General features: G+C 39.7%; 1 protein-coding gene across 5 annotated transcripts in view; it reads left to right on the top strand.

The window, feature by feature from the left end:
• Positions 1–13,019, top strand: part of Unc50 (Unc50 RNA binding protein) — a 218,876-nt gene that overhangs the window by 186,705 nt on the left and 19,152 nt on the right. For all 5 annotated transcript variants that reach the window (XM_068392189.1, XM_068392192.1, XM_068392191.1 and 2 more), the window contains exons 5-6: positions 2,009–2,129; positions 3,527–3,666. In XM_068392189.1, coding sequence (XP_068248290.1) covers positions 2,009–2,129; positions 3,527–3,666 — 261 coding nt within the window. The remainder of the gene's footprint in view (positions 1–2,008; positions 2,130–3,526; positions 3,667–13,019) is intronic.

Genomic DNA, 13,019 nt, shown 5'->3' with positions numbered 1-13,019 from the left:
TTCCGGACTGGGGCACCATACCAGACTTTCCACTTTTTATTTTTTTGTTTCTTGAGTTGTGGAACCACTGGGCTCCCTAACACCTCGTGTAACCACTAAGCCCTTCACCATTGGCATCACTGCAGACTCTTGGGAAACAAATAAATGCACAGGAGTTCCCAAAGGAGAGGTAGCCAACTCCCTCAAAAAAGTCATGGAGGGCCTACCTGAAAGACGTAAGGAAGCCAAAGACTTCCTTAGGTGAAACTTATCGTCAGTAGCTTGCATTGTCATGGACGAAGGGCCTTCAGGCTTCGGAAGGAAGTGGCGACCAGTAGTGATACCCATCGCACCAATGAAGCCAAAATAAAAAAAAAAGGTTGATTTTAATCTGCGATCTTCTGACCAATGCAGCATACTCCCCATGAACCAATAGTCACACTACCTGAGGTGATAGCAGCAGCCATAGACTTCGCTGGTGTCTTTTTGAGCGGGGCCCGGTCCAACTCCAACAAACGCTTTGCTCACTTCTTCCCCTTCAGGTCGTAGGCCAGCTAGATTGACATTCAGAACAAGGAATGCCTGCGAGTGAACAGACATGCCCACTACAAGAGGTACAAAGAAAGTGTGGATCTACAGCCAGTTTCGCCATGAACCGGTTGCAGCATCCACTCCACCCTTCCCTCCCAGCAAACATGAAGTTCTTCTTTCCTTCCATTCTTCAACAACCATTCTGAAAAGAGAAAGAAATATTAGTTTTGGTAGGAGGCGTTTTGTACATACGTAAACTACAGCTGCCGAAGCAAATGCATTAAAACTTGTAACAGCCTATTCCAGCCCGGACCAAAATGAACTCCCTAATTAAAGGGCGAGGGTTTATATGCCGCTTAGGAACAAAGAAGTGTTTGGCATGAATAGTAGCGGAGGGAAAAACATTTGAGTATGGAATAAGGGTGTATATAATTTTGGTTTTCAAATCATTTTACAAATGAAATGCTGAAAACTAACCTTAACTAACCAATTAGCAATACCGTAGTAAAACCTTTTCGTAGGATACTTTTTTTTACTGTAATCGAATTCAGTAGATTTTTTATCCGTACCAAAGAATTCTACTGGAGGACACAGGTGGTTGCCATTCGGTACATATAATTTAGCCATTTCCAAATAAAATTGAGAGGATTATCCTGATAGGTATCCATGAATAGATACCTAGAAAAATACTGCTTGGAATACTGGACTTTCATGCTAAACCTCTTGGCCTAATTCTTGATATTTCTTCATCACCGCTCAATTCTCTGTTTGTGAACACTAGGGTTATTTGGATTAGCAAATTGCTCACTATTATTTATTACTTTGTGTACGTAGCCTTCATCAGAAAGGATACGATAAGGAGCCCAACCATCTCTGATCACAATCCATCTTGCATTAATGTACTGCCTTATCAAGGGCAATGAAGTTCCTGAACTTCGGTCTTTCCTTTCTTTATGTAGAATGATGATTAAGATTTACTTGGAGCCTTGCGTGATACCATCGAAAAGCCAGATCTGATGTAACTGTTGATCATGATGGTACTTACAGTAGCCTTACCAAAGAAATTTTCATCAGTTTCAACTTTTTCAATTTTTTCTCTTCCTTTTGGCTGGTTTAAAAGAAAAAAAAAAGATAGAGAACTTATAGTGAATCAAAATAACTTTGTCTTTTAAGATATATTTCTTAGCACTCTCATAAGTTTGCACTCTTGTATTTGCATTCTGTAATTATAAATGTATGCATAATGAACCCTATGTGTTATTTTTCAGATTGCCATTGAAGATTGTCATTTTGACTCGATTATTAAACTATGAACTCTAATTAGGAAGTATTTTTTAGGATAATGCAAGATTTTAATATTTAGTAGATTTCAGTGACAAACTTCCTATAAGAATTGATTCATCTCATTTTATATTTAGCTGAACTATTTTCTGTATTGCTATATACACTGAATTCATTTAGTGGTTGAATGTTTTATATATTTCTTCTTATTTTTCAGTGACTTCAATTGGATTTGCTGTGGTGTTGAAGCTTAGCTTTGGAAGTTTTCTCAGATTTCTTGTGTATACTGTATGTGTTGACACTTTAGCTGTTGGGATCTTAGTTGCAACAGTCTTATGGTAAGATATTAAGTAGAGTATACTGTATTTATGATGATACATGTGATTTATCCTGTACAGGAATCTATCCCATTATGCATTGCAACTTCAGTAATCAGACATGTATTGTAAAGATTATAAAATTTAAATCATTCGTTGACCCATATGAATTTGCTTGTTGATTGAAGTAGAATTAAGATTATATTTTATTTCCCTTATTTATTCTGATCATTAAAATCTTCTAATCTACAATTAAAGATGTTAGTCATGATATTGTGATTGTTCCATTAATGATTATATTTATTTTTCATATTGTATAACTGTTTATAGATATGCTCTGTTACTGTTACAAATGTGAATGGAGTTGAATTGAATAATGGCAATTTTCTGTGAGAGAATTAGTTTGGATGAGTTTCTTTCAGGGTTTTTTGTGTTTATATTCTCAGATGTCCAGATTGCTCATGATAATGCTTCAGTGACTGTAGTATGTAAAAGGTGGGAATAAACCATTAACTTTAAAGCTATTAATTAAAAATGGTTTACCTCCTTATTTAAATTAGATGAAAATGAGAAAGAAATTAACTCCATGACTTTATTTTGTAATTGGAATTTAAAATCATTTTTGACTATTCAGTGTTAGGTAGGAAATGTTTTAGTGTTTTAAGCAATAAAGGAACGGGTGATGTAGTTATAAGATTTATATATGCATATTGTGAATGTGATATATAAGAAAAAAGAAGTTGAAATACAAGTGCATGATTTTATTTTGATGAAAAGTTTAGATAATACTCTTGGGAGGAGATGAGAGGGTGGTGAACTAAGTTATGTAGATTAAATTAATAAATGTTGTCACATATGCTCAGGATTGCGCAATACAGAGTGAGAGATATGCAATACTGTATTCCAATTGTATCAGAAGAACAACCCTGGAGAAAAACCCTGCTGTAAGTAAAAGGGATAAACTTTTATATTGGGGACTTTGAAGCAAAAGGCCGGTACTGTATAGTGCGAACAGAAAAAAATCATTGTACCAACAGGCTGGTTAAAATGGAATAGAAATTGTTAGACTACTGGTACATAGGGGCAAAACCAATTAGTAAATGAGCAAAATTTTATGGTGTGTATGCAAGATCATGGTATGAGTGATGAAGGTGCAGACATTTTGCAACTGCTGGGAAATACTTGTAGGAAGATTTATATATTTTGGATATACAGTATAATGAATAGGGGTGAGGAACAATTAATCTCAATAGTAATATACCCTACACAAAAGTAGCATGATAAAGATCAGTAGAAATGCCCAGAAAATTATAGAAAAAGACTAGAGAAAGACCTAAACCAAATGAGATTTCAGTGGAGAGGAGAATCTAATGTATAGATGATAAATTTGCAGTTTTTAATCATATCATTTATTACAGGGCTCTAACAAATCACTACTTAGTAAAGCCAACGTGTAGAGACCAGGATGTCGAGTGGGGATATGCATTTGATGTCCACCTCAATGCCTTCTTTCCTCCTCTCATCATTCTCCACTTTTTTCAATTGTTCTTTTATCATGGTAAGTACAGTACCAAGCAATGGCATATTTTTTTGTTTATGTATTAATATTGTTCTGTATATCCTATGAAAAATTACATGGTAATTTTAATTTGCTGAACACCTATCTTCATAATGCAGTGCAGTAGTGTAATATTATTTTATTTTTATCTTTGTCCATGTATTAAGAATATTATCATTCCCTTAAGATTCTTACAGAGCTACGTACAGTGGTGTATGATCCAATAAAAGCTTAGTCATGTCTGCAAGATTAGAGAGGGATAGAGAATGAGTGAGTGAGTGTGTGTGTTACAAGGATTTTGGAAGTCTTTTAATGGGTTAATGTTGTTTTTGATTGGTTTTCTACTGTTTACATATGCAAAAAATTGTGTTGGGTTTTCTTTACTAGCTGAATCCACTCTTTTCTCTTCATTGATCTTAGCCTTGCTAACTAGTTTAGCTACTTTTCGGCCTAACTTCTTGTGCTCGGTAATTTCATGAATTGAAGGCTGTGTGAACCCATATTATTAGTTTCCTGTCTCTATTTCTTATTGCATTGGTTATTTCTCTGTTGAACCACCTAAGTTGTTGAGTTCCACATGGTAAAATTTTTCTATGCAATATACATTTAGCCCTTTTTTCTTTATATATTACTACAAAGGGGTCCCATTGTGTATCTATGTTCCCTCTTTTGTCGTATTCTAAATTTTTGGTGTATTCCTTCAGTTTTATCCCGTTACTATGACTCTAATCTAGTTTTTAATAATTTTCCTTTCTTTTAGAAGAGGAATGTTTACCTGAAACCTAACTATTTTGTGGTACTTTTTGTTAATATTTTTGCGTACTGAAACACTTGATACTAAATTTTCTTTTCTGTTAGAACAATATCTAGTATTTTGTTTCCACTGGTTGGTTTATTGACCCACTGATGGATGAAATCATTGTTGACAAATTCTAGTAGCCTATGTTCCTCTATGTTTGATGTAGAATTCATAGTGTCCCAGTTTACTGCTGCATTGAAGTCTCCCATTAGGACATCTAGCTTATTGTTAACTTCTTGCCCAAGTTTTCTATCTAGATCTTTGTCTTGTTCTTGTGTTTGAAGTGATGATCTGTATATTATTAGCATGGACATGTGTTTCCTATGGTGTTAATATTTGCAACTGTCACTTCACATTTGGTTTCTAATTTGATTTCTATGGGGGTTTAAGTGATTTTTAACATAGAACATTATCCCTCCACCTTTTTTGACAAGGTGATCCTTCTTGAAAAGCTTGAAACCTGGGATTTTGTATTCCCCGATAGAATCCTTTGTTTTTTCTTGAATCCAGGTCTCGGTAATGCCTATGACATCTAGTTCCTCACTGGCTATCATTGCCTTGAAGTTTTCCAATTTGTTTGTAACTGACAGCATTAAATTGTGTCACTCTGAAGAAATTTTTTATTGTTTTTCTCTTCCTCTGTGGCTTTACTAGTTTCCCTGATTTATTAGTGTTTTAGTTTTACTTTTATATGTATTATCCAAGTAGTAAGCCAAATTTCCTCTGTTTTTGGAGGATTTTCTAAGGGTCTATTTTGTTCTAGGTCTTCAGTGTTTAAGTAATTGTACGTTCTGAGATTGAGCTGGTTTCTGTATACTCTCTTGCCTCCTTCGCTAAAGTGTATTCCATCTCTTTTGTATAATTTTTTCTTGCTGTAGAAAGTGTCCCAGAGATCTATAAATTTTATCTTTTTTTTTCTGGCATATGGTCTTAAGCCTTTCGCTTATTCCTATGGCCTTACTGAGGGCGAAGTGGCTGACATTGAGTCTTGGGTGAATTTCCATAACTATACAGTAGTAGTATTGGTCTTGTTTCTAACCATTTCAGCAGTTTTTTTTTCTAGCTGTTTAACCAAAGGTTTTTTTTAAATATTAAACTTAGCCGGTGAATATATAAATAGCTGACGTCTCCGACGGTCGACAGATTCCAAAAACTCGCGAGCGATCGCCATGAAGGCTGCCAGGTGTGCCCACCAGCGCCGACTATCGGCCAGATACCGCATATACTTCTCAACCAAACCAGTTCTTCTCTGTCGGTGTTAAAGACAACACTGGTTCCGCTCGCGCTTGACCTCGAGTTTTCTACCGATTGGTGAAGTACTTGGTTTTGGTTTTATTGCTTTCGCCGTGTTGGATTATTCAATACTATCTTCAAAAGAAATGCTTTTGAAAGGAGAGGAAAAGTTTTTGCCCTTGCTTTTTTAATCTCGCTCTGGTTTTTCCATAGAGAAAAGATGGCCGACCCTTCCCTCAGTGTACGGAAGTGTGTTAAAGGCTTTTAGTAATTATTTTATCACTTTATAAATTATTGTTGATATTTATAGATTTACCTCTATATATTTTATATCTCACCCGCCTTTATTAGGCCTCTTCGATTAGCTTTCCATTTATACTAAACACCGAGATAAATTTTATGTTTTTGTTTATATGCGGCCTTTACCTATTCTTTGTAGGCGGTCCTGACTTGGAAAACGAAGTTAAACAACGTTGAGCCCATTCAACTTTTATTTTTGTTTAGATAAAAACAGTTGCTCTGTAAGAGTGATGAGATGAATATTTTTAGAAAATATTTTAAGAAATTTATTCTTTGAATAGTCTTCGTGCTGTTTTTCAAAGATGAACTAACGTTTGGTTTATTTATGCTATGCAGTTTGCGCTCTATCGTTACGATAGAGAAAGAGAGAATCACGGTTTCACTTTGCAGAAAGAGTAAATCGATTTTGACGTTTTGTTCATTCTTCTTTCAAACTGAAGTTTTTTCGATACTAATTTAAAGGAACATGTTAATTTTCAATTTCTTAGTCCTTTCAGTTTTTTCCTTTAGTCAAATAACCTGTTATTGACGAAGAGTGAGTGAGCCATTCTCTTGTGAGTGACAAGAGAGAGAGAGAGAGAGAGAAAGAGAGAACGATCCGATCTTTATTCTCGTCCAAAGTCTCTGTACAAGGAGTTTGGGAGCGAGTAACGTTGTTCTCGATTCAGATTTTTACTCTCGTCCCAAGCCTCTGTACGGGGAGAGAGGATAAAACGTTTTAGTTTTTATTCTCATCCCAAGGCACTGTACGGTGAGAGATTGAAAACGTAGTCCTTAGTGTACTAGTTTTTAGTCTCATCCCCAGTCACTGATCTTTTTAACTTTATATATTTCCGTTTTATTCGATATATATGTATATGTTTATTGATTTTTGCATGTGTGTTTCATTTTGTACTAATGTGCTTACATTATACGACTCATTTCGCAATTCTAACCTTTTGATTTAAGGGAGAATTGCGTGCTTCAGGTAGAAATCAGCTTTATTCATGTCTAATGTGAAATTATTAAAAAATGCGATATCAGTGAAGAAAGTGAAAAAAACATGTTCTGTGTTGCGGAGGGTTCGTTTGTTCGTGCTTGTCGCTTGCCTAGTCCAAGACCTCTTTCAGGCTCCCCTGCACCAGGGAGAAGGAATGTCGTAGGACCTAAGGGAGTGAGGGGTGTAAACCAACGAACAGACGTTCCCTCAAAGGTATCAGACGTTGCTCGTCAAGCACGTCCTTGCCATAAGACAGGAGAGACGAAGTTTCTCCTCGTCTTCCGATGATTCGTCTCTTTAAAAGCCTGGGCGTAAGGTTTCGAGACGGTTGAAACGTTTATTAGTTCCTTCAGAACAAGTTCAACGTCCTAGCTGTAGTCATCATGAGAGTCCCGTTCATAGCGATGACGTTCATGTACAGACGTACAGACGTTTCTGCCACAGACTCGACGTGACGTTGAGCGGTAGACACCGTAGACACAACGTGACGTCGAGTGTCAGTCACCGTAGTCACGATATAGCATCGATCAGCAGTCACCGCTGTTACTACGTGACGTTTGAACGTCAGTCACAGGTTGATCCGAAGTTAAGTGTTTTGCAAGATATGCTGTTAAAGCTTTCTTCTTTAATAGAAGCTTACGATCCTGCTCCTGTGCGAAAGGATCCTTTGCTTTTTGTACGTCACGGTTCTGGGATACGTGATTCGGGTCTTCAACCTTCTAAACGAGCTTTGTTACGCCACGCTGACGTTATCCCTAGTGACAGCTTTGCTGTTAAACGAGATGCAGAGCATAAATCTCGATGTAACTTTGATCGCTTTGAACGTCAGCCACCGCAGTCACAGCGTGATGTTGAGCTGCAGACACCGCAGACACGACGTGACGTTGAGCGGTAGACACCGTAGACATGACGTGACGTCGAGGGTCAGTCATCGTAGTCACGATATAGCATCGAACAGCAGTCACCGCTGTTACTACGGGACGTTTGAACGTCAGTTACTTCTGTCACGACGTGTAGTAGAATAACATTCTCTGCAGTCACAACGTGACATCGACCCTCCAACTTTAACTTCTGTTCATATACAAGTTGATGTAGCCTGTCAGGCTTTTCCTTCACGTCATTCTGAATATAAATCTCCTTCTCGCAAGACTTTAGATTTATCAGATGATGTGCCTTCTGAAGAAGTTGATGACCCCCTTTCAACTAATGTACCTTTGGGGAGTCATTCAGAAGAGGAGTATCCTAGGGTGGTCCAACAATCCCTTGTTTTATAATTATGAATTTCTTTAGTGAAATTTTGTCCTACTTGTTTTGTAACGGCTGCTCCGCCGTCTGAGTTTACTCTTGGCATGACTTTCTTCGACTCCTACATTTACGAAGTCAGTTCTCTCTTGTTCTTCCAAGAGAGCCATGTTCTTACTGGGAGACTGGTTGGAATCCAGGAGAAGTTTAGGAAAGTCTGCTTTTGCTTTTCCTCCTTCTTAATTAGCTTCTCGCTCGAGCGTCTGGTGTGACACAGGAGAAGTTCTCGGCTTGGGAGTACCTGCCTCTGCCCAGGGAGACTTCTTAAGCCTAGTGGACTCTCCTCGTCGTCTAGCCATGAGACGCTCCAAGATTTTATGGTCTGCTTCAGAGCTAGACCATCTCCTGTTAGGAGTTTTTTCGAGCGTTTGAAGTATTTATTTGTTGGATTGGTCCCTGGGAGCCTTAAGTAAGAAGGTCTCTCCAGCTGTCAATGTATTGCTGTACAATTATGTCATGCATGAACAAGGCTATCAGGGATGGCTCCAATGATCTGGCAGCAACGTTCACTGCAGGAGTACTTAAGATGTAAGTGCGCTCAATGTGTTCATTGTCAAGACAAAGTTCACGATGAAGACTACCAAATCTGTCTTGGCAGCAGTAAGGGAAGGCGACTGGATGGTCTCTCTCGACCTTCAGGATGCATACTTCCACATCCCGATTCATCCAAACTTTCAACAACATCTGAGGTTTGTGGACGGGAAAGTAGTGTACCAATTTCGAGCACTGTGCTTCGGCCTCATTACTGCTCCTCTTGTTTTTACAAGGCTCTTGCAAAATGTAGCAAGCTTTCTACATTTTTTGAGGATTCAGAGCCTCCCTTTATTTTGACGACTGGCTAATCAGCGCGTCGTCATTAAATCGCTGTCTGGAGAGCCTCTAATGGACATTAGACCTAACCAAGGAACTAGGTCTCATAGTGAACGTAGAGAAGTCGTAACTTACAGTACTCTATCCCAGACTATTCTTTATTTGGGAATGGAGATACAGTGTCGAATTTTTCGGGCCTTTTCGTCTCCCACAAGAATGGAACAAGCTCTGTTAAAAGTCCGTCACTTGCAAGAGAAAAACAGTTGCTCTGTAAGATTTTGAACGAGCCTCGTGGGAACTCTTTCATCGCTGGAGTAGTTTATCTCTCTGGGGGAGACTCAACCTTTGCCCTCTCCAATTTCACCTAAACCATTGGAACAAGGAGAAGGGCTTAGAGAGTATCTCTTTCCCAATCTCCAACTCAGTCTAGACATGTCTGACTTGGTGGGACAGCAACATCAGACTTCGAGAAGGTCTTTCTCTTGCGATCAAGAACCCAAACCATGTGTTGTATTCAGATGCATCGGATTTGGGTTAGGGAGCTCCACTGGACAGTCTGGAATGCTCGGGTCTTTGGTCCACGGATCAGAAGGAACTCCATTTAAGGAAAGTAACATCTCTCTTTTGACGAGATTTGTGCAAGGAGAAATGAATGTCTTGGCGGACTGCCTCAGCAGAAGAGGACAAGTCATCTCCATGGAGTGGACGTTGCACAAGACTGTGTGCGAGAAGCTATGGATGACATGGGGTCAACCCACCATAGATCTTTTTGCGACTTCACTGACAAAGAGGCTCTCGACTTACTGCTTTCCTGCTTTCCTGCTGGACTGGTCTCACCTGGACGTTTATGCCTTTCCACCTTTCAAGATCCTAAACAAGGTGCTGCAGAAGTTCACCTCTCACGAAGGGACCAGGTTGACGTTGGTTGCTCCCCTCTGGCCCGCGAGAGAGTGGTTCACAGAGGTACTTCTATGGCTGGTAGACGTTCCAAGAAGTCTGCCGTTTCGGATGGATCTCTTGCGACAGCCTCACATAAAGAGATTTCATCAAAGCCTCCCCACGCTTCGTCTAACTGCCTTCAGACTATCGAAAGACTCTCTTGAGCTCGAGGGTTTTCGAAGGAGGCAGCTAGAGCGATCGCGAGGGCTAGAAGATCCTCTACCATCAGGATCTATCAGTCGAAATGGGAGGTATTTAGAGACTGGTGCAAGTCCTCCTCTATTTCCTCTTCCAGTGCCTCTGTAGCGCAGATTGCGGATTTTCTGCTTTATCTGAGAAACGGTCGCTCCCTCTCTGCATCCACCATTAAAGGCTACAGAAGCATGTTAGCTTCTGTTTTCAGGCATAGGGGTTTGGATCTTTCTAATAACAAAGATCTCCAAGACCTGCTTAAGTCTTTCGAGACTTCCAAGGAGCGTCATATTTCGACTCCTGCTTGGAACTTGGACGTGGTCCTACAGTTCCTTATGTCAGACAGGTTTGAACCATTAAATTCAGCCTCCCTGAAGGATCTTACCCTCAAGACACTTTTTTGGTGTGCTTGGCTTCGGCTGAAAGGGTTAGTGAGATACATGCTTTTAGCAAGAACATCGGCTTCTCCACTAATAAAGCAGTATGTGCTCTTCAACTTGGTTTTTCGGCCAAGAATGAACTTCCGTCTCGTCCTTGGCCTAAATCATTTGAAATCCCCAGTCTTTCTGAGATTGTGGGGAATGAAGTTGAAAGAGTGCTGTGCCCCGTTAGAGCTCTTAAATTTTATTTATCCAGAACTAAACCGCTACGAGGTTGTTCAGAGGCTTTATGGTGCTCCGTTAAAAAGCCCTCTTTGCCCATGTCTAAGAATGCGTGGTCTTATTTTATTAGACTTTTGATTCGGGAGGCACACTCTCATTTAAGTGAGAAGGATCGTAATTTACTTAAAGTCAAGGCTCATGAAGTTAGAGCGATAGCAACTTCAGTAGCGTTTAAGCAAAATAGATCCATTAAAAGTATTATGGACGCGACCTTTTGGAGAAGCAAGTCGGTATTCGCTTCATATTACTTGAAAGATGTCCAGACTCTTTATGAGGACTGCTACACACTGGGACCATTCGTAGCAGCGAGTGCAGTAGTGGGTGAAGGTAGTGGGTGAAGGCTCTACCACTACATTCCCTTAATCCCAATATCCTTTTAATCTACTCTTGAAATTTTTAATCTTATTTTGGGTTGTACGGGAGACTAAGAAGTCTTTCGCAATCTTTTTGATTTGGCGGGTGGTCAAAATATTGTTTCTTGAGAGCGCCCAGATTAAGGGTATTGATGAGGTCCTGTTATAGGGGTGTTCACCCTGGATATAGCAGCTCCTGGGAGTCTTTCAGCATCCTAAGAGGATCGCTGGGCTTCGTGAGGATAGCGGACTAATGAGGCAGAGTAATTATCAGAGTCGGCTTCCTTACCAGGTACCTATACTTAAGTTTGTTTTTTGAATAGTTGTCAAAAACTCTTGAGCATATACGCCTTTATTGTTTTAATACTGGTCTCTACCCACCACCATGGGTGTGAATCAGCTATTTATATATTCACCGGCTAAGTTTAATATTTAAAAATTATATTTTCATTATAAAATAAATTTTTGAATATACTTACCCGGTGAATATATAATATTAAAGGCCCTCCCTTCCTCCCCGATAGAGACCCTACGGACTGAGAAGAACTGGTTTGGTTGAGAAGTATATGCGGTATCTGGCCGATAGTCGGCGCTGGTGGGCACACCCGGCAGCCTTCATGGCGATCGCTCGCGAGTTTTTGGAATCTGTCGACCGTCGGAGACGTCAGCTATTTATATATTCACCGGGTAAGTATATTAAAAAATTTATTTTATAATGAAAATATCATGTTTGCCTAGCAGAATTCTTTCTTGAGAATAGGTCATTTCCAGTTGCCTGAATAATGATAGTGGTCTTCTTGTTCTCTGTTGTAGTTTTAGTTACTACTACTTTTATATTCTGTGCATTGGCACGTGGATAGGACCTGACCTCTCATCTCTTTTTGAGGCAGAAGTGCTCCCCTTGGTCCGTTACCATAGAGTCTCCAATTAACAACATTATATCTTCCTCTTCCTTTGCTAGGAGGAGGAATCTGTTTTTGGTGGTAGTTACATTTCTAGGCTGTCGTTTAGTCTTCTTGGCCTTAGCTACCCTTCCTCTAGTGGGTTTCATAAAGTCTCTGCCTTTGTTGGTTATTTCTCCTTTAAGTTCCATCCTTGATTTTACCTCATTTTGTATTTCTTGGATGCTAATCCCATTTTCTATATCATCTATGTGACGGCGGACGCTTTATCCAGGCTCACGCCGATAGAGTCAGAATGGTCCCTAGATGCAGGATCATTCTCCTTCATCTACGTCAAGTCCCAGGACTGCAGATCGACCTCTTCGCGATGAGCGACAAGAAACTACCTCGTTACGTGACCCCATACGAGGACCCTCTAGCGGAAGCGGTGGACGCCATGTCCCTCGATGGAACAAATGGAACAGAATTTACCTGTTCCCTCCAACCAACATCATAATGAAGGTCCTCAACAAGCTGAGATCCTTTCAGGGAACGGCAGCTCTAGTGGCTCCCAAGTGGCTGAAGAGCAATTGGTTCCCTCTGGTATTGGAACTGAAGCTGAGGCTGGGTCCCTCTGCCGGACCCAGTACTGACTCAACAAGTACAGAAGTCAACTGTATTTGCTTCATCTCATGATTTTCTCTCCTTAGCAGTAAAGAAAAGGTTTGGGATCTCGAGAGACAGTATAGACTTCTTAGAAGAATATAAGTCTTAAGTCTACTAGAGGACAATACGAGTCATCTTGGAGGAAGTGGGTTGCTTTCGTCAAGACAAAAGGACCAAAAGAAACATCAGTAGACTTCTGTTTATCCTTCTTTATTCACCTTCATAAATAAGGTTTAG

Source organism: Palaemon carinicauda, chromosome 18 (assembly GCF_036898095.1).
Source record: "Palaemon carinicauda isolate YSFRI2023 chromosome 18, ASM3689809v2, whole genome shotgun sequence".
Taxonomy (NCBI): Eukaryota; Metazoa; Arthropoda; class Malacostraca; order Decapoda; family Palaemonidae; genus Palaemon; species Palaemon carinicauda.
The sequence above is the reverse complement of the archived record's forward strand: the minus strand, read 5'-3'. Positions and strand labels throughout refer to the sequence as shown.